Source organism: Lissotriton vulgaris, unplaced genomic scaffold, assembly GCF_964263255.1.
Source record: "Lissotriton vulgaris unplaced genomic scaffold, aLisVul1.2 SCAFFOLD_4180, whole genome shotgun sequence".
Lineage (NCBI taxonomy): Eukaryota > Metazoa > Chordata > Amphibia > Caudata > Salamandridae > Lissotriton > Lissotriton vulgaris.
Genome location: NW_028254935.1, coordinates 21,100 through 45,348, shown reverse-complemented (window position 1 = coordinate 45,348; position 24,249 = coordinate 21,100). Strand labels below are relative to the sequence as shown.

The 24,249-nt window shown below is 45.5% G+C and overlaps 1 protein-coding gene across 1 annotated transcript in view; it reads right to left on the bottom strand.

The window, feature by feature from the left end:
• Positions 1-23,442, bottom strand: part of LOC147659369 (H(+)/Cl(-) exchange transporter 7-like) — a gene marked incomplete at both ends in the record, with an annotated part of 156,189 nt that extends 132,747 nt beyond the window's left edge. Inside the window, 2 exons of the mRNA XM_086951796.1 lie at positions 3,507-3,572; positions 23,371-23,442. Coding sequence (XP_086807922.1) covers positions 3,507-3,572; positions 23,371-23,442 — 138 coding nt within the window. The remainder of the gene's footprint in view (positions 1-3,506; positions 3,573-23,370) is intronic.
• Positions 23,443-24,249: the final 807 nt, after the last annotated feature.

The following is a 24,249-nucleotide window of genomic DNA, read 5'->3' as shown; positions in this document are numbered from 1 at the left end:
GAATAATCCTAAGAGTTACACAGAAGGTTAATTTTATGTTATATGCCCCCCTTGTCCATGTTTTTACAGGCTTTAATTCAGGAAGGCAATGGTTGTCCTGATGATGATCCACTATCTTTGACTGGATCGAAACGCCGTCAACATGATATGTGGGCTTAACACTAGTTCACTATTATGTGCCTAAAATGTTTTGTTCCCCACATATGTGAAGCAAGTGCATTGTAAAGTTTCCCCTTCTTGCTCCATTTTTCCTTACATGCCTGAAACACCTTATATGTTTGTATTGTCTTAATGTACGTATAGCATTGTGGATGCAGGACTGTGTCCCACTGTTTTATTGTTGCCTTCTACATCAATTTATTTAATTATTGAATAAATTTGGAAGTCCGGCTGGACTTTTTTGGTTATTATAGCGCATATTGTGGCCTATAATTATTATATTTGTCATTTTCCTTCCCAAGGACCGTTGTTTTTCTTGCTATAAAGCAAAATTAAGCACGCAATCAAACCAATATTCGTACAACAGGCAATAGACCTGTATTTACAATCGAATAAGAGGCTGGCAAATTAAAAACGGCAGATTTTGAAAAAGTCAACTTTAAAAAGGTAATATGTGCTTCAAATATCATTTTTTGTATGCAAAAAGCTGCCTTTTAAATTGCAATATCTTCAGCATAACTCATTTTCAACTTTTTAAACAAAATGAAACTCCATTGTTTCAGTTTGTAAGGAAATATGTAGGTCAAAATCAACGTAAACATAGGATTTTGATTGGCCACACTGGTTTCATCCATTTTATAAATTGCCCTTTTTCCTGCCAGAAAAAATTATCTATTAAGAATTAGATGCGTACCCACTTTTTCTTGTAAGAACTTTCTATGGTTCACAGATAGTTGTCAAAATATATACATCTTTAGCGCTAAAGAACGGAGGCCAACTACCCAGCTTGACTGTTCCATGAAAAGCCATTTTTCCACCCTTTCATCTACTGTGAAATAAACAATGACACTTGCCCACTTTGTAAGAAACCTTCCAGCTACGAAATAGTCAATTTCAGCATGAAAAGGCAGGCAGACACGTCCAAAAGTAAGGGGTCAATTCCTTAGAAAATATGGAGTCAGGAATAAATGTTCTAGGGGAGAGTTTGGTGGAGGACTAGGAAAGAAGCTTGGGGAATACTTTGGACTGCCATATTTGTTGCCCATTATGAAAACAAAAAGTACTACGGGAAAGCTTTTAATGTAAGGAATTTTCTGGATACCGAAACTGGGCCTCTATGCGTTAAAACTTAACTATGCAACTGAAAAGTTTAGTTTTACTAGTTTAGGATTTGTTGCCAATCACAGCAGAGTTAAACTTTTGAAATCTGCTGCATGCCTGTTCTCTTTCCTACTACCTGCTGGGAGATTTCCCATCTGCCTGATAGACGGTGCTTGAGAGAACTGTCGGATTATTTACCCTCAATCTCGGTGACTAGAAGGCTGCTCCAAGAGCTAAGAAAGCTTAACAATAAAGACGAGGTACCACACATGACAGCATGCATATATTTCTTTATTTCTCTTTAGAACTGGGAGATTGTAAATAGAGAAGATAGGGAGTTGGATCGGACTGGAAAAGATCTAAGATACTCATGGCAACTGCATTTTTTGTTCGGCCAGCCCATATTTCCAATACAGGATAAGTGCAGGATGCACCGTGTCCAAAAGGAGTTTAAGTTACTGTGAAAAGAAACCCAAGCAGTCATAATCGTATATTATACAGTGGACCTCAGGCTGTTGGGAACTCCTTGCAATTGGAAATCTAGAACTGGTGCCTGAGGAACGAGTCCAGAATAGCTGAACATTTATTTTCCCTTAGCTACTTTTTAAATATTTGCCACTACTATACAGTAAAAGTATTTTTAAGGACTCACATGATTAAACGACTCTCCCATAAACAAACCTGTTTCAGTGCCAAAACAAATGCACTGTCTCCCGCTCGAGTGAGGGAGGGGCGGTGCTTTAAAACCATAGTCAGCCTAATGCATTGCTTGACATGGCTCCTTTAAGCCTACTTTAATAAGAAAGCAATCCAATCAGGTTTTACTTTTGATCTCTATATCAGATTCTATGTAATAAAAGCAGATATTTTACATTCTTTATTTTCTTAATTCTATAACTGTTGTTAAATCACATATGCATTCAATTAACTTCTCTGAAGGACACCTTCTACAACAGCCAGTTTAAAGAGCGAACAAGGTATACCTCAGATAAATCTATTCATCTAATGCTGCCATATTTATTGGTTTCTGTGGAAATTCATTCAAAGCTCACACCACAATTGTGATTTTTCCATCCACACATCAACAATTCCATTTCCTAAGATAACTCTGGGTGCCGTTTTGAAGTTGGCAACACGGCATGCTGTTTTTCTGGGGAGTCCTATTCCACCTTGAGTTCGCGCTGTATTACATTGGCGCTATAGGTGTTAGCACCCCCTTGAACAGTAGAGGTTACTGCCAAATTTGTTAACTCCTGGATGCTCGCAAGGAAAACTAAAAAAAAACATTGAACGCAACCTATTTCAACCCCAGCAGGAAAAAAAGAATCACAGGTGCACATCCTTATCAAATTCAAATAAATATAGATCACATTAATAAAGCGAAGGGTTAGTTATAAAAGACCTTGAAGCTCCCAAGCGGTTTTAAATGGAGAGGTGCTGCACAAATCAACACTACACATTAAATCAGATAATAATTTACCCACAGAACTTGGTGACACTTAATAAAATCACCAAAAGAGTAATAACGTCAACCAAGGTACACAGAGGCAGGTGGAACAACAAACGATTTAAGAAACATAACAGGTCACTGGGGAAAAAAGGTCCCAAAAACATGGTGGGCAAGAAAGCCTTTCCACTCAATGCAGTAGTTCAAGGACAGCTTTCTCATTAATTTATGTGCATCTAGCCCCCAAAGGGGGGTGAAGGTGCTCTCAAGTAATGCTGGCCAAGAGGGGCCACAATGGCAGATGTCTAAAACAGTGGAGAGGAAAGAAAGTCATTATCGGCCATGGGCCAACAGTGGACAGGCAAGACCTGCTGTGCATAGTAAAACAAACCCTGTCCTCCAAGGGTCAAATATCCTTTTATTTCATCATTCTTGAGTCGGTGCATTCAAACATAGGATGATGCTTTTCGGTGGTCTTACCAGCCTGATTCCTTCTATAACACGAACATGTCTATTTGAAAACTCAATTCTACGCATGTTAATCCTTGCTGCAATGCACTTTATAAAAAATGAGGATTACATCTAGAAATGTTTTCTCCTGTTAGGCTTCATGTGTGTAAAAGTTCAGTAAAACAATGAAGCATTTGGTAGAGGAGTCAAAAACAAAATTAAACATCAAATCAAAAAAATAGTGAAACATGATAAAGAAGCATTAACATGCATGTATGAGGTTTGTGACCTTTGTGAGCAGAGGCTTATTTATTTATCTTGCTTCCGGACATGTAGATATCTTACTCACATCGTGGTTAATGCGCCGCTCCTCTTCCATAAACAACTGGTTCTCGGAGTTGTCATAATCCAGGCTCTAAATGAAGACAAAAACAATCCGTCATGTGCTGCACATCCCCTATTTCTCAAGAAAACTATGTGCATGTGACAGCCCCAAGGCTCTACCGTACACTGGCATAACACATTTAAGCATCAGGAGAACATTTATCTCCAATGCAAAGAAGACACACACAGTCCTCGGGATTGTACCCCCAGTGAACTAAGTACCATTGATCTAACTTTTATACACAGCCACCAAAGTGCTCAGAGCTTCACTGCATTCTTTCACACATTCTTTGTAGCCCTGAAACAGAACAATGAAGAATTAATGTATTATTTCTCTCTGCATGCGAATTCTCTGAGCCACCCAGTAGGAGGTACGTTGTTATGCATCTTCGCGCCAACATTCCCACCACTCAAACATGAAGAAGAAAGAGCTCCTCTGGTTACCCAGTGCCATAGGTGAAAAAGTAAATACCCTTGTACCATTCATGTAATCCAGTCCTAAATTCAAAAGTGATACACCTCGATGCCAATTTTCAACCATTTCTCGAGGCATACCACTTTAACACTTGCAATGTAGCTTAAGTTACAATGCTTCACAGTATTGTACTGATTCAGTGTCCTCCTTCAACAGGAGTGGAACGTGGTGCAATCCTATGCTGACCGCAAGCTAAATCTTGAAAAAAGAAACTTGAAAATCTTCCTAGTGCCAAGAGTAATCCATTTCCACAGATGAAAAGCTTTGTACATTTACAAGCCCATCTAGACCACAAGGCAAAACCAGTGCAGAGGTTAGTCAGTTCTGGAGGAACACACTAAATGACAATTTTACAAGCCCAAAGGGGCACAGGTTGCACACTATACATGGATTAAAACGTGTATCAATACATTACACAGTCCACCGGCTGAATGGCATAGAGCCTGTGCACTCAAATCCACTGAGCCCATCAATATTAGGAGTGCAGATCTGCATCCAAAGGCCTAAATGTATGCCGTTGCACATGAGAACGTTACATTAGCCTTGGCAAGCCACTGAACCCCTCCAATCAGGTACACAAAATTCTCTGCCATAACCCAGAGCTGTCCAGTGCTAGTGGCGAAGGCACGGTACGGTTAGTCCAAATTAGAGTGCCCATCCGGAGGTGCAGACGTCCTATTCGTCAAGGAGGACAAGGTGGAACCCATTTAATCACTCGGGACCATGGGCAGCAAGTATTTTTCAAAACATCAAGTGGTCCTGAGCATACAAGAATAAGGAATAATGATATATATAGATCACAATGGAATTCTATATAGTTCAAGATTCCTTGACCAGCCGGCCAAGGAATGTTTATTATTCAATAAGTTTATAATCACAGAAATACAACAAATAACCCAAGGAGTAAGGGTTATACTGGGGCACAGTCCTGTGCCATGCAGAGAGAAGAAAGGCAAAGGGGTAAAGGTAAGTGAGGGAAGTTATCAGGCAAACAAGGTGAGCTAGCAGGTCACTGGTATTAGATATACATTTAGCAGTGTATCCTGGAGTCATTCACACACCAAATAGTATCATAAAAGTACATGTATGAATTACTCTAAGGTCGACGTTTCGATCCCCAGCTCAAGTATCACGGGATCATCATCAGGACAAGAAAAATGATTTTGCCTGAACACAATTATTTATAACACCAGGTTGGTGGCTTGAGGTAGGGTTAGCTTCAATTATGGAAGATCTTGTTTAGGGGCGCACATCTGACTCCGTCTTAGTGAATGAATCGTTCTTCCAATTGCGGTTGGGTTGGACTTCTGTAGAGGCGCCAGTTTGGATTTAATGGTAAAATCCAATCTTGTAGGTTGTGTGACACTGGAATCACGGGTCATGAAATTATTCAGTTAGGGGCGTCTGTACCTCTGCATTTATTTGCACGGTGTGGCGAGGAGTAAGCATAATTTTGATGCTTTTAACAAGGATGCACTCTATTATATCTGCTTGGAGCCCAATACGCTGGCCAACCTGAAGTCTTCAGGGCAGGGGTCTCCGTCCTCCGGCGTCTAGGGATAGCGCCGAGTGAGGAGGTGCGCGGCCAGGCAAATAACTGGTCCGCGGTGGGGGAGGGCAATTCTCTGGAGACGCCGGGCACTGGAGCTGTTCTCAATTCGACAGCACCAAAGACAAAGTAAATCAGTTCTTGGTGTAAAAAGCACAACTTTTCTAAAACGGAGATTGCGAAATACAGACAATCGAAATCTCGACTTTACATAACGATGTGCCTCCAAAAGGTTTGAACATTATTTCAACTCTGTATCCAGAAATATGTTACACAACTAGGACAGGATTAATTTACTCTTCTTACTCCAGTCCTAATAATATATCTATACTACTATTATAAAGAGAGAACTGTGTCCTTTGAGCCAGGTAAACTCGAAAAGTACACCACCAATCACAACACTCAATACAGCGTTGGAAAGGGGAGGTCCAGTAGACGGACATAGGCTATAGAAAACCACACCATATACATTGGGGGGGGGGGGGGGGAGAACGTTAGGAGAAAAGTAGTCCGTATGGGCGTATGGATACAGCGATTGCGCGTGTCGTCGTCACAACGCTTCCGAGAGGCGCAATGGCGTGTGGGAGTGACTTCACGTCAACGCGACGTTCGCTGCCGGACCGGAGCGCAGGAAGGAGCAAGGGAACAAAACACGACATGCGGGGAGGAGCGGTGGCGCGGGACCGGCACACAACATTGGAGTGCCCAGCGCGGGGAGGAGCGGCGATGCTGGTGAGAGCGCAGGAAGGAGCAAGGGACACACACCCGACATGCGGGGAGGAGCGGCGGCGCGGAAGCTGGTATGTACGCTCTGCTGCTCCCGCTGATGGCCGCTCTGCTGCACGTCTCCTGCAGCGGTGCGGCCCCCAGCCCCTTTTGCCCCGGATAACGTCGGGGCGGGCTGCTAGTTTGGCATAAAGTGCATAATATTGTGTTTAGTAGTGGGTACAGGTTTTACAGGGAGATCTATATAAATACTTGAAACTTAGGATGTATGTGTTTAAGAGTCTCGGTTTTTGCGGGAGCCTGCTATGGTGGATGCTTGAGCTCTGAGCTCCATGCCAGCCCGTCATTTATTGGCCAAAATACAGGCAGTTGCGGCCTGGGCGACGGCGGAAACGTACCCTGAGGCTCCCGTACGGCAGAGGACAGGCCTCTGCGGGTTCGCCTATTACCAGGCGCCTGGCATGGGAGCAGTGCCTGGCGCCGCGGCCGTGTCGGAGCTTCCCCATGATGGAAGGATCAGGTGCGGGCGGCTGGTGGCGATTGATCCCAACGGTGCTGCTGCCTACCCCTGGACCGGGCGCTTCATGGCTGTTGAGCAGATGTCTGGCCCGGGTGCACAGCTGAGGTGTGGTCCCCTCCGTGCAGAGCACCGGCATGTGGCTGTAATGTCTCGGAGGTGAGGAGCTGGAAATTGTACGAGAATCGGAGCCTGGAACGGGGCTCGTGTTGACCTGTGCTGGCTCTGGGGGACCTAAGAGCTGAGCAGCTTCCTCGCACGGGCCCAGGGGCATTTCCCAAGGCCTGTACTTTGCCAATCTCCCCCATAGGGGACTGGGCCTCACCAGGAGAAATTGATGCAGCGCCTTGAGAAGGCCGGCTGAGGCCAGAATCCTAGCTAGCTGGTGAGAGGCAGGCACAGGCGTGAGTTGATGTGGAGGCTCGCTCCCGAGTATACCTGTGACCTGCTTTGGCAGGTTGGGTAGGGTTTGGACACAGCCTACCGCGGTATCCACCAAAAGTGCGGCGCAGTGCCACAGGCTCCAGGAGTGTGAGAGAACACAGGAAACCCACAGAGGGGCACTAGATAACAGTCGACACACACGTGGCTGTAGGCGCAGACCACGAGGCAGCCCCACCATCAAGGGTGGGACCAAAATGGCCGGAAATTAGGGACTTTGACAGCCCTACCGTGTCCCAGGTCCGAGGGGCACAGTCTATACCAGGGGTCTCCAACCTTTTGTGTAGTGAGAGCTACTTCTGGTCAGTGGAAATTGTCGTGAGCTACTAAACCCCAAGTAACTCACGCATTTTTCCGAGAGATCTCCCACGCCCAGTTTTATTGACGTTCAGCCTATTTCTTCAGAGCCCATACTGTGGTTTGAACACAATAACACTAAAAGGAAAGACTGCATTTGAGCTGTTGGCAAACCGCTTTACGACCTTTCAATTAATACCTTCAAAATCAGGACCTATCAATAGCTGTCACTGAAATAATCATTGTTATGCAGCACAATTAACAAACAAACAGGCACAGGGGTGCCTGTGTTGGCACCACTAGGCAGCAGTGTGTGTCCCAGTGCAGGGAAAGGATAGGAATGCATCATATAATGTTAAACATGGCACATTCCTACCCTTTACAGTTGTGCAGCAAATTGGCTTGCTGTGCTGTGTGAAGGTTTGCTAAATAGGCCCCCCAGAATAAGGTACTGTACCGCTAAAATGGCATATTTGCATTTTGCGTGATTTGACCTTGTAGTTTTTCAAATATTTCACCTAATTGCATCAAATGAAATTATGTGTATTTTGCACACACCTACCATTAATAACCCAAACCAGACAATGCAAGATATCAAGTGTAGCCATTTTAAAGATAACAGACTGTTCCCATGAAAAGCACATTCCCCCAGCCTGAAGAACATTACTCTGCTGTTCAAGGCCAGACAAGCTGTGGCCCCTTACTTAAAGAGATGTAGCACTGGGCACCCAGGCGCCCATGGCTAAGCTATGGCCTCGCCCCTGAGGTAAGAGGGCCAGGGGTGGGGACAGCCCGGGGAGCTTTGTGGCCTGGGTCAGAGACATGACATCAGCAGCATCTCAGCAATGCGTGCATAGGTGGAGGGTAGGGGGAGCTGACCATGAGACCCCCACTCCAACTGGAAATATAGAACTGGTGAGGACAACATGGAAAATCAGAACTAGCATTGGACCCCGCTGATGCAGCAGTAGGCTTAAAAATATCCACCTATGAGCGGTGTGTTAATTGTACCCCGAAAAAACTGGAGGCCTTGCCTAAGAATGTCTCTTGCACGACAAATGCCCCTTAACAGACTTTTGTCCCCAGTAATGTTGTGGGCTATACCAATGCTTGTTCAATGTTGTGTTCTTTTTCTCATCTTTTTGCATTCAATTTAGCCTGTTGTGCTCGTGTCTGCATTAACCCCAGTGGCTGAAAGTGGTAGAGTCTTTCAATCTAAAAGTCATGAACTCTTCTGTTTATGGCCGGTTTCTCGGCATTCTGCACACCTCCTCTCACTGTTTATCAACCCCCCTACCTCCCCGCTCCTCCCCGTCTGTTTTTGCCAATGCCAGGCAGTCACCATAAAGGGGAATATGCTATCCTGGGTGACTGCTGGTGCACGCTGCGTTTTTAAACATTTCTTTGTGCTGCAATCCAGTTTCCCTATGCTTCTGTACATCTTCTGTTTCTTGGCCTCGTCCTTCCACATCTATTTCTCATAACCCCAGGCCCCTCTCGCATCTCGTAGTCCGTATTGGCAGGGTGCCCCAGGAGTTTTCCACCACCCATCTCCTCCACCCCCAAAAAGAAAATGTTTCCGCACAATGTAAAACCGGTACCTCGCAATGGTTCAATTACAGGCTGTTAGTGGTGTGTTGTTGGAAGGTACATTCTAAAATTTGTAATGTAGAGACTGACTTGCTTCCATTAATTCAATTGACATAACACGCTTGATAACAGTATTATAACGCAAAGGCACATGACAGCAAACACGACTTCCTGACAAAATGGAATAACATGCAGGGTTGGTCCCTCCTGTATAGCGCTGCGCTGTTTAATGACGGACAAAACCACCTCAAAACGTGCACATTCACAACAAATGCATTGGTGGAAAAGGAATGCGGAAGAAAATCAATGTTTTTCGCTGACTGCACACCTCGTTGGATAAAACAATTTTTAAGGGTAATTTTAATTATTTGTGTCGGTGGAACAGGACAGAGCAAGAGAAGTACCTTTTTCTTTCAATGGCTCCTTTAACATGTAGCACATTTCTATGCAGGGAGCACCTTACTGCTTTCCATCACATGCAGGTGCCGTGTTTCTTGTTGCAGGCTTTTTTAACCATTGCTTCTGCCCCCATACAGGCTGTGACACCCCCCCTGCTTAGTGCACGCATCTTCCAGGGGACGGAAGGCCGCAGGTACTGAGCTACCAGTCAGTGGCTGATTGCTCTTGCATAGCGCTCACATCGGGCTGCAGAGCCTCGAGGCGCTTGGAAGGGCGTGGGTGTGGCTGTTCCAGCTCTCATCCACACCTCTGACCCTGGGTCAATGGCAGCAGTGCGTCACGCATATCTGACTTGCGAGGGTGCCTCGGGCCCTGAGGTGACCAGACATCCCGGATTGACCCAGACTGTCCCAGCGTCCCACGCCTTTCTCCATTTCACATACATGGTCTGGTTTTTTGAACAAAGAGCACATCCTTATGCTCTCAACCCCACGGGCTCTTCAAAGGGCCCAGATTGAAAACGAAAGTAGGATTCTTAATTTTTTAAGTGCGGATACTAGTTTACTCCGGAAGGCACTGAATCGTTAACAGATGACTGAGCTGGCGCCCCAATAACACTGTTCACGTAGTTGGCAGTGCCTGATTCGAAAACATGAACCAGGCCTGACATAGGCATTGTAAAATGGATTGTTCTTATTCCCAAATCCTAACGCTACGACAGGAGTTCTCTTCTTAAATTGGTATCCCTGCACTAAAACTAACAAATCTGTGTTAACACCTCCGAGAGGCCTCTCCCACGGCTTACCTGCTGCTCGGTTAATATTATATGGGGCAGGCTGTACTTTTGAAAAGGGCAGATGGCGCGGGTCCCAGCAGTTCTACACTGCTTGCGCGACCTGCAGAGCCAGCTACTCTGCCCTGCCACGCTCGCTGCAGCTCCGCACTTTGCACTCGTGCACTGGTGACTGAACAGCGCGGTGCCTGAACAGCGCGGTGCTTGGTGGGGAAAAGGCAGGGGCGCTAAGAGATGTCACGAGACTCTGATCACGTAGGAAGGAGAGGAACGTCATCATCTTCAGCCCGCTCCAGCTTAGTTTAAGCCAATCTAAGCAGCTGGTTTGGGTGAGGGCGGGCTATGTAGCCTGAAAACAAAGAAATACCTCAAACAACACTAAAGGGCTATTAAATTGAGCACCATGCAGCGTGAGCTACTGGCAGGGTCTCGGCGAGCTACCGGTAGCTCGCGATCGACCTGTTGGAGACCCCTGGTCTATACAATTGAGTGGAGCTCGTCAGCCCAATGCCGAGCTGCCCATCGGACCGGGTTGTTGGGGGCAGACATCGAGACCCATGGACCAGGGAACATAGGGTGCCTCAAGGGGTGGAATAGCCGTTACCAGACCTCGCCCGGGAAGCCTAACAAGTCTCCTGGCACAATGGGAAAACCCATGGGCCACCTGGCGGGGCAGGCCTCATGACCCAGACCACAGCACCCAGGAGCAGCCGCAATCTACCCCAGAAGATCCTGTGCAACGACAGCTGAGTAAAATACTCAAGGCCATAGCTGAAACAAAGGTTACCCTCCACCAAGAAATCAGCACTGTCACGGTGAGGCTTGGCCTACTGTTGGAAGAACATAAGAAGCGATCGAAGTGGGAGAAAGAGACTGAAATCAGTGTTGCTGAACTAGCGCTGGCACAGAAAGCACCTGACCAGCAGGTGGGGGCCCGGAAGGCTGAAGATGCCAAGGAGTGCAACAGGAGGAACAACATCTGGGTCCTGGGCCTGCCAGAAGGGGCGGAGGGCAGGGACATGGTGTCCTTCTTGGAGCATTGGCTCAGAAGTGTTGTTGCACCCGAGGGCCTGTCCATCTTTTATATAGTGGAGAGGGCCTATAGAGTGCCGGCCAAACCACTGGCCCTTGGGAGACCCCCGCGGCATGTGGTGGCTCAATTGCTCCATTTTTTAGACAGACTTCCTCCTGCAAAAGGCACGTGCGGAGGGCTCCTTCACCATGGATAACAGCAGAATCTCCCTCTTCCCGGACTATACACTGGAAGTGCAAAGGAAACAGGCTTTGTACCTAGAGATCAAGAAGGCATTGAGAGAGGAAGGTCTCCAGTACTCTCTGAAGTTCCCAGCCCGGCTGCGTATTATACTGGATAGGAAAACCCACTACTGTGAAAATCCCAAAGACGCCTGGGATTGGTTAGAGGCCTACAAGATTGGGACTCCACGGTGCACGGGCTCTGGATCTGCTTCGCGGGAAGCCACGGAGCTTGGGAAGCACTACAGAAGACTACTTGGTAGAGGGGCCACAAAGAAACCAACCTCATCACAGACAGAGAGGGAGAGTGCTGAAGCGTTGCAGGCTGTAACAGCGCTTATGCAGGGCAAGAGTCCCGCCCCAGAGGTGGAGGCCCGCTCTTTGAGAGAGACTCAAGAAAATGAGTCCGACACTTCCTGCAGTGACAGTGTGAAGCTGCCGGTGGTGACGCTGAAGACAGAGGACAAAATTATTTGAGGCAGTTGGAACGTTGAGGTGACTTCGCTACCCGGAGGTGTGTTGACCTGCGGTTTGCTGATCCAGGTCCTGAGCTGCCTCACCTTATAGGGGGTCGGTGCGCTTTGTATGGTTTGTGCACCCTGATCTATGTCCCATTGGCTAACCCCCACTGAGTGCCTTACTAGGTTAGGGCCTCATCTAGTACAAATGTTTCACACGTTGTTTGGGTGGCTTACCGTTGTCGGACTGCCTTGGGGTAGGGGAGTTGATCAACATCGGGGTCCTTTTGTTTGCCTTTTATGTTTTGGTGTTTGCAGGGGTGGTGGTGCATGAATGCATGAATGGGAGGGGGGTGGGGGGGGGGGGGGGAGTGCTTCCTTTTGTGGGTTGCTTTGTAATACTCAACTTGAATGGCTGACGCTCGTAACGCTATACGGTTCCTAACATGGAATATTTATGCTATAGGGTCTAAGGCAAAGCGCCACAATATTTACTCATACCAGAGGCGCAGGGACATACACATTGCGTTTCTTCAGGAAACACACCTGAACAGTCAGGAAGCTGAAGCGACGATGGAGAGGCCAGGTTTTCGTGACCACCTCCTCAGCTTTCGCCAGGGGAGTTCTGATTTGGGTCAAGCCGGTGGTCCCTATTGCCCCTGAGCGTTCGTGGTTGGATACAGAAGGATGGTATGCCCCGATCACGGGAAGACTGGCGGGTCAGGGAGCGACACTTGGCAATATATACGCACCTAATCAAGACCAGATCAGCTTCCTGGAGTCCTTCGCTGCCTTAATGGTGAATAACTTAAATGGTTACATAATACTCTGGGGGGGGGGGGGGGGGTAATTGTGTTGTGAATGTTGTAACCAACCTTTCGCACCCTCTCTTGTAAGGGTTTCAGCCACACCGCACGGCTATGGGATTCCGCATTTGGATATCCCACTGGGGCCTTGAGGACACTTGGAGTTTGCAACATAACAGAGATAGGGAGTAGTCCTTCTTGTCGCCAATGCATCAGGTATTCACTAGGCTTGATACATTTCTTTTCTCTCCTGCCTTTCATAGCTCCATCATACACACCGAATACTTAAGGCGCACAGTGTCTGACCATAGCCCACTGTTAATGACACCAGCCCCCGGGAAGGCGACCGCCGCTCCCTACCTGGAAACTGAATCCGGCAATGCTTGAAGATGCTCCTTTTCGCACGTCATTATATGCACTCCTGGACACGTACTTCCCCCATTAACGCCAACACAACATCTTCTCAAGTGGAGTGGGAGGCATTTTAAGGTCGTCGTAAGGGGTCACTGTATGGGACAGGCGAGTGGGGCCCATAGGGAGCTCCGTCAAGAAATTTTGGATCTGAAGGGGAGCATCCGCAGCTTAGCTAATATTCCGGGTACGGATGATACTGCTTTCGTGACACTACAGGCCACATGTGCAAAATATAACGATGCAATAGGGCGGCTGAGATGTTACAACTGCAAGGACTACTTGGATAGAGTGCAGAGGGAGGAAGGGAAGGCGGGATGACTACTAGCAAGGCTAATTAGACCTGAACTAGGCGGATCGCCAATTACGCAACTTAGCTTAGATACCAGGGACGTGGTGTATGACCCAAACGCGATTAATGACTCCTTTTTAGCATATTACGAGCGATTGTACACGGTCCCGGCTGTAGCCTCCAGGCTGATTATAAGCGAGTTCCTGGACCCTTTATCGCTCCGTACATTAGATGAGGTGGATCTGGAGGAATTGGGTGAACCGATAAGTTTGCAGGAAATCAAAGCAGCCATTAGGGCATTAGCTTCTGGCAAAACGCAGGGGCCAGACTGCCTCCCAGCAGAATTTTACCAACGCTTTACAGACATGTTAGCACCGCAATTAGTCAAGCTGTATGCAGCCGCGTATGAAAGCAGGGAGTTGCCCTGCTCCACTCAGACGGCCCTAGTGGTCCCTCTCCCGAAGACTATGAAGACAGAGGCTGGAGTGAAAGATTACAGGCCCCTCTCCATGCTTAATCTGGACTTTAAGATCCTCAGTAAGGTGTTGGCTGGCAGGCTACTCCCACAAGAGGACACTAGTTCACCCCAAACAGAAGGTTTTTTTTCCATCTCGCAGCACCTCTTATAACCTTCACAGGCTCTACTCCATACTCTACCATGTCGAGGTCTCCATCCGATCACCACGCAGCGGTTCTATCAGTTGACCTAGAAAAAGCTTTTGAGACGGTGGGTTGGGAGTACTTGTTTGAGGTGATGCTGCTTATGGGCCTGGGGGAAGAGTGGGTGCGACTCCTACATGCTACACCCACGGCAAGGGTTAAAACAGGCAGAATAATCTCCAGACAGTATAAGATATCCCAGGGAACTATGCAGGGATGATCTGCTGATATATTTGTCAGAGACAGTCACGGGCACCTCTGCGGCCATACAAATCCTGGATGACTTTACGCTGCTTTCGGGCCTCGGAGTCAATCAAACTAAGACATTTCTGTTTCCGGTAGCAGGACCGACGCATAGACTTGAGACATTGATGGCTGACATATTATGGGCTCGGTGTACATTTAAATACTTGGACACACACATATTCCATTCCCTAGATCAGCGTTTCCCAAAGTGTGGTCCGCGGACCCCTAGGGGTCCGTGACACATTCCCTGGGGGTCCGCAGGACTTGAGTGCCTAACGTCAGTATAAAGACGAAACGCTTATGAGGTGTGAATGTACTTGGCGCCGGAGAGCAAGAGCAATACAATCTGGCCCCCAGGCGCACAGTACATGTAGGTGCGAATGTTGCTGGCGCCTGGGGCCTGGGCGGCAAGACTGCAGTGAAATCTGGCCAATCACCCTTCAACTAGGTGCAAGCTGAAGGGTGATTGCCCTTATAGTGGGCTATTTACTTCTGCCCATCACCCGACGTCGAGCTCGCACAGGAGTGCGTGCGTTTCCTGTTCTGTTTGTGACCCTGCCCAGGGCATTTTACTATCTGTCCCCATTTGCCCTGAAAGCAGCTGCGTGGCGAGATAGAAGAGCATTGGAGGCTGGAACTGCATGTAAGTGTGTCATTCGTGTGTGCGTGTTTCTGTGTGCATGTTTGTGTGGGTATATTTGAAAGCAGCCCAAAATCTGTGACGCATCCATTCAGGACTACAGCATACCAGATGAGTAGTTAGATTTGTAAATATGTGCGCTTTTCACAACTTCCCTGAAGTTAAAGTTAAAGTCATGCATTTTAATCTTTTCCTTTCCTTTTGCTGACTGCAAAAGCTTCTTAAACCATACCCAGTGGTGACTGTATATTTCCAGGTACAATCTTCTTTACTGGTGACCCTTCCCCTTTACTTCTTGCCTTTTCATCTGCTGCACACTTGACTATAAATTAATATAATGAAGGCCTAGGATTTCATGGCTTCAGGATTGATGCGCTGTAGCAGTTTCCACAGACAACCGCTTTCTTCACATTGCTCAGTTTGATCCAGCTGAGAGTCAGAGGTTAAGAATAGCACTTTTGTAAAACGTTGTGGTGGGGACTTCCCTGTGCCCTAATTTTATTTTTATTTTAAAAGTGTTATATAGCGCTAGCTTTACCCGTAGGTATTAGAGCGCTTTACATACCTTCTCTCTCACTTTAAAAAGTGCAACAGTCAGTAATAGGACTGAGAGCAAGCCTGTGGAACAAGATGCTCACACCACACGTGGGAAAGCGTGACATCTCCCAAGTGTCCCTGGTGCAGTACCCGGGAGCGACACTAAACGTGCCCACAGATTATGAGTTAATGATTATTGCACATTTACACGTGGGTTTATCATGAAGAAAATACACGAGTGCGGTGAGAAGCATCAAGTCTGTAATTAGGAGTGACATTCAACAACTATGAGCACAGTTCTGTCTCTCTATCTCCGGGTTTCCATACAGGCCTGTCTGACACACGCAGCATGAGAATCATTTAAACAAGCATTTGCAATGCAATAGGTCTCACATTAGGAAAGTGTGAGCTATTGGTATTGTAAATGACACATTTTTTTTAATATGTGTTGGCTTTGAAAATATATAAATTGTTAGCATTGTTATTCACAAAGCCAATAGCTTACACTTTCCTAATGCGAGTCCTAATGGCTATGGCAATGCTTGTTGGTAGCAAGAAAGGACAGTGCTGTTGTGGTGCTGAGTGATGATGTGGTTGGGCTGAGTGATGTGGTGGTGTCCCCGAGTGATGTGGTGGTGTCCCTGAGTGATCTAGTGGTGCCCCTGAGTGATGTGGTGGTGTTCCTGAGTGATGTGGTGGTGTCCCCGAGTGATGTGGTGGTGGTGTCCCTGAGTGATCTGGTGGTGCCCCTGAGTGATGTAGTGGTGTTCCTGAGTGATGTGGTGGTGTCCCCGAGTGATGTGGTGGTGTCCCCGAGTGATGTGGTGGTGTCCCCGAGTGATGTGGTGGTGTTCCTGAGTGATGTGGTGGTGTCCCTGAGTAATGTGGTGGTGTCCCCGAGTGATGTGGTGGTGCCCCCGAGTAATGTGGTGGTGTCCCCGAATGAGTGATGTGGTGGTGTCCTAGAGTGATGTGGTGGTGTCCTAGAGTGATGTGGTGGTGTCCCAGAGTGAAGTAGTGGTGTCCCAGAGTGCCACCCATTTTTTTTAAAACAAATACTTTGGCAGTCAGTTTATATGCATGAACTTGTGGATTATCTTGCCCAAAGAGCACCGAAGAGAGTGCAAAACCAATGTGGCGACGGTCAGATCTTCGCATTACCAAATTAACACACACTGTACGCACTTGGCTGGCTGCAGCACTCACTTGCGAGTCCCCGCACCACTGCAATGGTACACGTCTGATGCGTGATACTTGGCTGCTGTGCCTGGCCTTGAGCAGGGGATGAATGGAGCTTCGGAAGGTTTGGGACACCCTTGCCTTGCTTCAGTGGCTTGTGTTACGCCCGTGATGGGGACTGAGCATGGGTCATGTTAGTAGGTTGTTGCTACATATGAATATGTGCAATATTGTGGCTCGTAGACAGAAAGATTTCTACAGTCAGACCTTGCAAAAATAGTCAAACATTGCAATTAGAAGGACCTACATTTTATTTCTAAGTAAGGTCTCATTGACAAATTGTGAACTTTGTGTTTTCCAATACAGTTTGTGGAAAAATGGTGCGGAGAGAGTTTGTGTTTATTATAATCGTCTTTAAGCACACGAGCACAAGGGACAAAAAGAAGCTGCAACAATAAAAGAATCCGTGTTTCTCATATTACGCATCCAAGACCCAGGTCGCAAATGTGTAATTTGAAATTTCCCATATTTGTACCACGGTCTTTCATTTGTCAGTCAGCGCTCTCTCGCCTCCGTTAACATCGTGCTTCTCCATTTATTTTTGTGTTCACAAGGGTTCGTTTATTGTTTTATTATAGTTATCGTTGGATTGTAGTTGTTGCACTTTTACATCTTTTCTTCTCAATTCAATAAAATATTTTTGTAATTAAAAGAGTTCTTCGTTTTAGAATAAAAAAATTGCCCTAGTCAAACTATACTAACAAGTAAACTCAACTTCTGAAAGTGTTCCCTTCTCCATTTGTGCACAGCCTTTGGTCAGACGGGCACTTCGCCTGCTCCACAATTAAGCCTGGGTGGAGTTTGCTTCTGCCACTCCTTTATTATAACTTTCCAGCATGCTGCAGACTTCTGTACAAAAACAACAATTGATGGACAGAATGCAGAACAATGTCATACATTCACCCCAGTACAGAGATCTGGGCCTAAATCCATCGTTTTTTTGCACTCCACACCATCCCAGTTCAGACATGGCCATATGCAAATCAGCCTTGACCCTGTGCCTCATGGGAATAGTCCAGCCTGAACTGCCAAGCCATGTCTTTCCTGGACTGGAATCAAGCATCCTTGGACCGGTTTCTGGCTATCAGCTGTCTTCAGCCTGGATAGCTTGACTCCAGTGATGTGGAGAGCATGGGACTCACGTCTGAGCATACCCATCCCACTCGGGGTGACCTAAGGATTCAACTTTCCGAAATAAAACCAAACTTTGAAAAGTTAGTAGCCGAAATGCAGCACCATCCTTTCCATTAAAATGTTTTGATTTTTGCATGTTTTTCAATATAAAATAATAAAAGCTTTAGTAATGCAAGTATTTGTTTCGTGTGTACTTGTTTGTGCATTTTTTGTGAATTACTATTTTATTTTTTTTAAATTGAAATTGAACAAATTGTTTGGGGGTCCCCGGCTTCCAGTAGTGATTCAGTGGGGGTCCTCAGGAGTCAAAAGTTTGGGAACCACTGCCCTAGATGATTAGAAGGAAGGAAACCTGGGCAGGGAGTTAAGTTTGCTGCGATTCTGCATGGACTTTTGCCGCACATTGCAACTACCCATCATGGCCCTGATCTCCCTATCTAAAATGTTCATGCTCCCTCGCCTATTGTATTTCTTTGTCAACCTTCCGGCCCTTATACCAAGCAGCTGGTTCCGCCCCTTGAAAGCCCTACTATGAAATCAGGTGTGGGGAGATGGGCACCCTAGGGTGTCTCTTAAAACACTATAACGCCCTATGTTGGAGGGTGGGCTAGGGGTACCGGACTTTGAATTTTATATGCTCGCTGCTCAACTACAGTGGCTGGCGCAGTAGGTGGAGGGAGTGAACAAGGAGGGCACATGCTTATCACTCCTGGATTCCTGCCCCAGCCTAGAGATGGCAAAGCAAGTAATCCCAGCATCGCCCTCCCCGTACTGTTCATTATTGCAGCGCACAGCCTTCCAGACGTGGAGACGGTGTCAGAGCAAGGAGCATTGAACCACCATGTATACCCCTATATTGCCCCTTATGTAGTTACCGCACGGCGACCCCCAAGTTCTATTTTTGAGCGAGCAATTGGCTCACTGGTCAGAGGTAGGGTTGTACAATATTGGGGATTGCTACCTGAACAAAGCTCTGCTTCCGTTCAAGAGTTGATTGAGGAGTATGGACTTCCCCCAGGCCATTTCTTACAGTATGAGGCCTTGATGCGCACATTTGCGCAGTTATGGAACAAAGGGAAGCAAGAACCAGAGACACACCCGGTACTACATGCCTTATTTACCCTCGGGACAGCAGGGCATCTAGTGAAATGGTTATATGCTACACTGCAAATAGTGTCAGTGAGTCCCTTGTGCAGGTTACGGGCAAAATGGGATAGAATCGTGGGCAGAGAGCTTTCAGACTCAGAATGGCGTAGGGTCTTGCACTATCCCAAAAAGATCTCTCACAATATACGTTTATAATACATATAATTCAACTATACACACGTGATACATGACACCTCACCGCCTTAATGTGACATATGGGGGGAAGTTTGACTATGTCCCAGATGCATGCACCCAGGTGCAGACTTTGGCCGTACGATTTTGGACTGTCAAAGCCTACGTCCCTTCTGGGAAGCTGTGCTAGGCAAGCTCAAGGTGGGGTTGGGCAAGGTGCTGGCCCCCACAGTGCAGACTTGTTTATTGGATCTTTTCCTTAGGCCGCCACAGTGTAAAGCTGGGAATAGGCTGATAGACCTTGCACTGGGCCTCGGGTGGAGTGGAAGTCTCCGAGGGGGCCTCAGTTTCAGACTTGGAATAGGGACGTCATCATGTGGGCTGGGGCCGAAAGTAGAGCACTTAGCTAGGAAGAGTCCAAGGGTATGAGGAAGCTCCCAATAGCCATAAAATGGAGAGAGGTGCTGGCAGCATGGGAAAAGCCTGAGGATACGGAGAGTGAGGAGGAAGGACCAGGACTGAGGCCCTGCTCTGAGGGCGCAAAACTTAACATCCCACCACAGCCTCCAGAGAGTCCTGAGCCTTGACCTGAGTTGCAGATGTCAATGAGAAATTGCCAGGCAGAGATCTGCTGATCAGGCGAGGGAGATGTAGCAATAGCAGGGGACTCTCCCCCCACCCTCCCGACCCATAAGTGCCTATTTGCACTGTGACTTCCTCCTCAGGTTATAGTGTCAAATATGATCTACTTCGCCCCTCTGTACAGGTTTTATCTACTTTTGTTTCATTTTTGTTTCCCTTTTTGTTATGAGATTTGTATTTGATAAATAAAGTAGTATTTAGATAATTACGAATGGAATGTGTATACTCAGGATCGATGTTGGAAAACACCCATTTATAAGTTGTCGTAAGCAAATTTCAGTGAAACATGTACTAGATAATATGGTCATTAACTGAAGATGTTAGTAATTTATTGGACTACTGTTGATAAGTCCTCTGATGGGTGTGCAGGTTAATAGATGAGCAACCACATCGGGGATGGTCATTATTTCCTGTAGTTAAAAGTCTGTAACAGTTTATGAAGAGATCTAAACGTAATTTAGCGCAACATTTTTACCCACAATTTCTTTCCTTTCTGTATCATGTGTGACGAATTTTACAAAATACGAATAAAAATAGGTTTAAAAAAATAAAAAAAAGTCTTGGTTGTTGCAAGAAATTATTTTGCAGTCTAGTGAAAAGCTTTTTAGGTGTGTGTCAATCCACAGGACGCAACACTCTTCAAACTAATCCAGTCAAGGAGATTAAAGACATGGTATCACTGTGACAACCCAATGCTATCCAATTTCAGATGTGAACAAATGTTATCAAGCCAATTTGATCTCAGGATTGAAGACTCACTTGTAAGCTGTCACTATCTGGAGCCAAGTAAAATGATATTTAACCAACTTAGGCAGTACTTCACTGTGAATAATTTGAAATAGGACACCTGCTTTCTAATTCACATACACCCCTCACGTAGTCCCTTTTTCACCGCACAGCATAATTTCAATGGTAATCTGATATTTATGAAATTCAGGAGAAGGTTGGAGTTACAGTTGCTTTGGAGAGGACAAACGTATTTCACACCCCCAATGAATGAAAATATAAAACACTCCCTGAAGACAACAAAGTTTTATGCAGCACAAGATGAAGTCTTTCATGAGAAGGCCTTATAGCTTCTGATTCGAGATGCTGGCTTAGGCCATACTGCTGAACTAGCATATCATATGCTACTAATTACAATTAACCGTTCTGATAAACTGGAGTTGGCAGATCTCTGAAAGGAGAAACGTCACTCATCAGTTGTGTTATTGTGAGGAGAGCGAAAATAGGATATAGATGGAAACCTCTTGATTTTGAGGTGGATCTTTGTGAAAGGTGGGACTGTTGTCTAAAATTATGATTAGGGATCCCGGCTTTATAGTATTTATTTTTTGGCCATTTACGTCTGTATTTACCCATATTTATTTTTTGTCAAGTTTATCTGTATTTACCCATATTTATTATGGGTTTTGTGAAAAAAATAAAGTGAAACTGGTATATTTCCACATTTATTTAGCCAATAAATGTGCAGTCATATTTGAATGCCTGCCAGGTTTCAGTAATATGAACACCAGCCGAAGATAAATCAATACACTTATATGAAATATTCACATTTCAATATCAGCCTTGTGCGCCTAACTACTGCGGTTTAAGCCTCTTTACTAAAATTCCTTTCCTTTTTAACCACCTTAACCATCAATCCACACAGTTATTGGCCTGGCACTCATGGCAAAGTGTATTTAGAATCACTCAAACAGCACCCAATTTCCATTTGTATCCACATTTAAAAATAAATACAGACAAGAAAATAAATTGATTTCCGTCTGTATTTATCTGTAAAAATCAGTAAAAACGGAAAATAGGGAGCCTTAAATATGATTATATATTAATGCAGAAGCAGAATGGAAGAGAGACTGAAAGTATGTCACCTCACTACATCTCTCCTGGGATTTCTCCAAAGGTAGCCAACCTAACCGTACAGTAGGCTAAAACGGAGTGTCATCTGCAATTCTTGCATTGTAGTTAGGCCTCACAATTCTATATATTGATCTTAATATTTATACCTGTAGAATATACAAGTTTTTGTAATGATTTTGCAGCAGGTTTAAAAAAGAGCTGCAGTTGCCTCCAGAGGTGCAAAGCAAAGGCTAAGTATTGATATAATGTCGTACCTGTCTCCGAGAAGTTGGTGTTGTGCATTGCATTTGTGAGGGGAAGGACCGACAGAAGAAACACTTCTCCCGTTATTACGAAATAATTAGGGGCAGAACACAGAAGAACAATTTCTAGTCCCAGCCCCTGCAAATACCACATTGTTTCTCCAATGATGCCCCAAAAAATGATGCAGTGAAGATCATTGTTCAACAACATACTAACGCTTGGGATCGTTTGTGAATGTTTATTTTTTAGTTTTATAAAGATTGCTTTACCACAATTGTTAAATGCACTAAAAGATGAGCGCTGTAAATTTGGTGGCCATAAGTAGTGTCATGGCTGTTCAACTCAAACTAAGAGTGAAACAAGTAAGACGGCAGAGGGGAAGATCACTAGCCTTCTGTGGTGAGAACAATTTAGGCACCCCAAAAACATAAGTTGCTGCATTCAATTCTTGCATACAGAAAATAAGGCTCAAGCAGTATCTACTTCTACAAATTCTTCACTATGCACAGCGCACTGCATAAAGGATGGTTTACAACACTTCAACAAAAATTTCAAAACTCAATGATACCCCTTAAAAAACAAAGAATTAAAATATGTGTCTATATATTTATACAAACACAAGGAGATGATGGACGGAGTGCTGAAACTTTTCAGACACTCACCCCAGTCACAGATCTGGGTTGAATCCATCATAAATCGTTAGCTCACTTCACCACCTCAGTTCAGACCCAGTTATATGCAAATCAGTCTTGACCCGTTCCTCATGGGAACAGTACAGCCCAACTGCTAAGCAAGGTCTTCCCTGAACCGGAAACTAGCATCCTGGGACCGGTTTCTGGGTAACACCCTTATTCAGCCAGGCTAGCTTGAATCCAGTGGCAAAGTGTTGCTCTATATATTTATGCACATCACTTACCACAACTCATTTTGCTCCTTTTACTTTTCCAACTTCACCACAGTCAATTTACCCTTCCACCTACAAGCATTGCTGTTCCAATTCCACCTTTAATCTCCCCGGCTTCCAATACTTCTCATACATTTCAAGAAAACCCTCCACTCCAGTTGTAATGCCACCTCTCTCGACGCTATCAAATGACCAAAACATGCTTCGTAAACTTCACCTCTTCATCTTTCATTTCAATTTGTATTTTATGTCAAATACATATACTGCAGGTCTTGTTTCTCAACTTCATCAAAGGACTCACCCCATATTTCCTTACTCTGTTTTTCCAGCTCATGTTTAATATCATCATCATCCTCTTTGAGTCAAGGTGGCATGTCTAAAAGTAGAAATATAAAATACAATCGACACTGGGGATGAAAAAGATGAAGGATAAGTTACCTCATATTTGAGCGAGAGAAGCTTCTCATTGTGTGGAATCTCTTGCAGGTCAGACAGCATGTGTTCATTTTCCTTAAGGACAGAAATCAAATGTCAATACTCATTCTGGACAGCATTATTTTCAAGTCAATATTAAAACCATCTAACTGGAAAAGATGATGATCAGGTCTTCAGCTCATAATGCCACGTCCTACAATTATTGGGTGACTATGTCACTGACTAAGGTGATCAGCTACTGCTGACCCAGATGTACAATATGCTCTGTATGAAGACACAGAAAGGGATTCTACTATTCACATGGAGTGGGCAATACAATTATAAGACCAACCACGACGGCAGTGAGAGATAATAAGAGCTTAAATAATTTTTCTAGTAGAACCTAGAATTGAAACCGATTTCAACTTAAACTCAGCTACAAGGTCCTGTACACAATGATGGTATTACAGTGGGTAGTAAGGATAAATGGGTGGAGTGAATACAGCATACATGGAGGGGAGGTTATAGTTCAGAGATTGGGGTTCTAGGTGAGGGCTACATGGAGGGAAGAGTAGCAGAGTTGCCATTTGGGAAAAGGTGGTAGTGGAACACCTTAAGGGGTGGTCAGGTAACCTGGTGGTTGCCCTGCCATAATATTCTGTCTGAACAGATTGGTTCTCAGTTCCTTAGGGAAGTGGAGAAGAGATGGAGCTCTGCACAGGTCTGAACGCAAAGACTCTTCACAGGGATTCCAATGGCACACAAATGAGTGTTCATATGGCACGATAGGGCATAATAAAGACCTTCAAGGACATGTACGAAAATGTTCAAAGGGGAAACAGAAAACCTCAAAAATATTTACAGCGGTAATGCTCCAGATATTTAGAAATATACTTGAGAGAT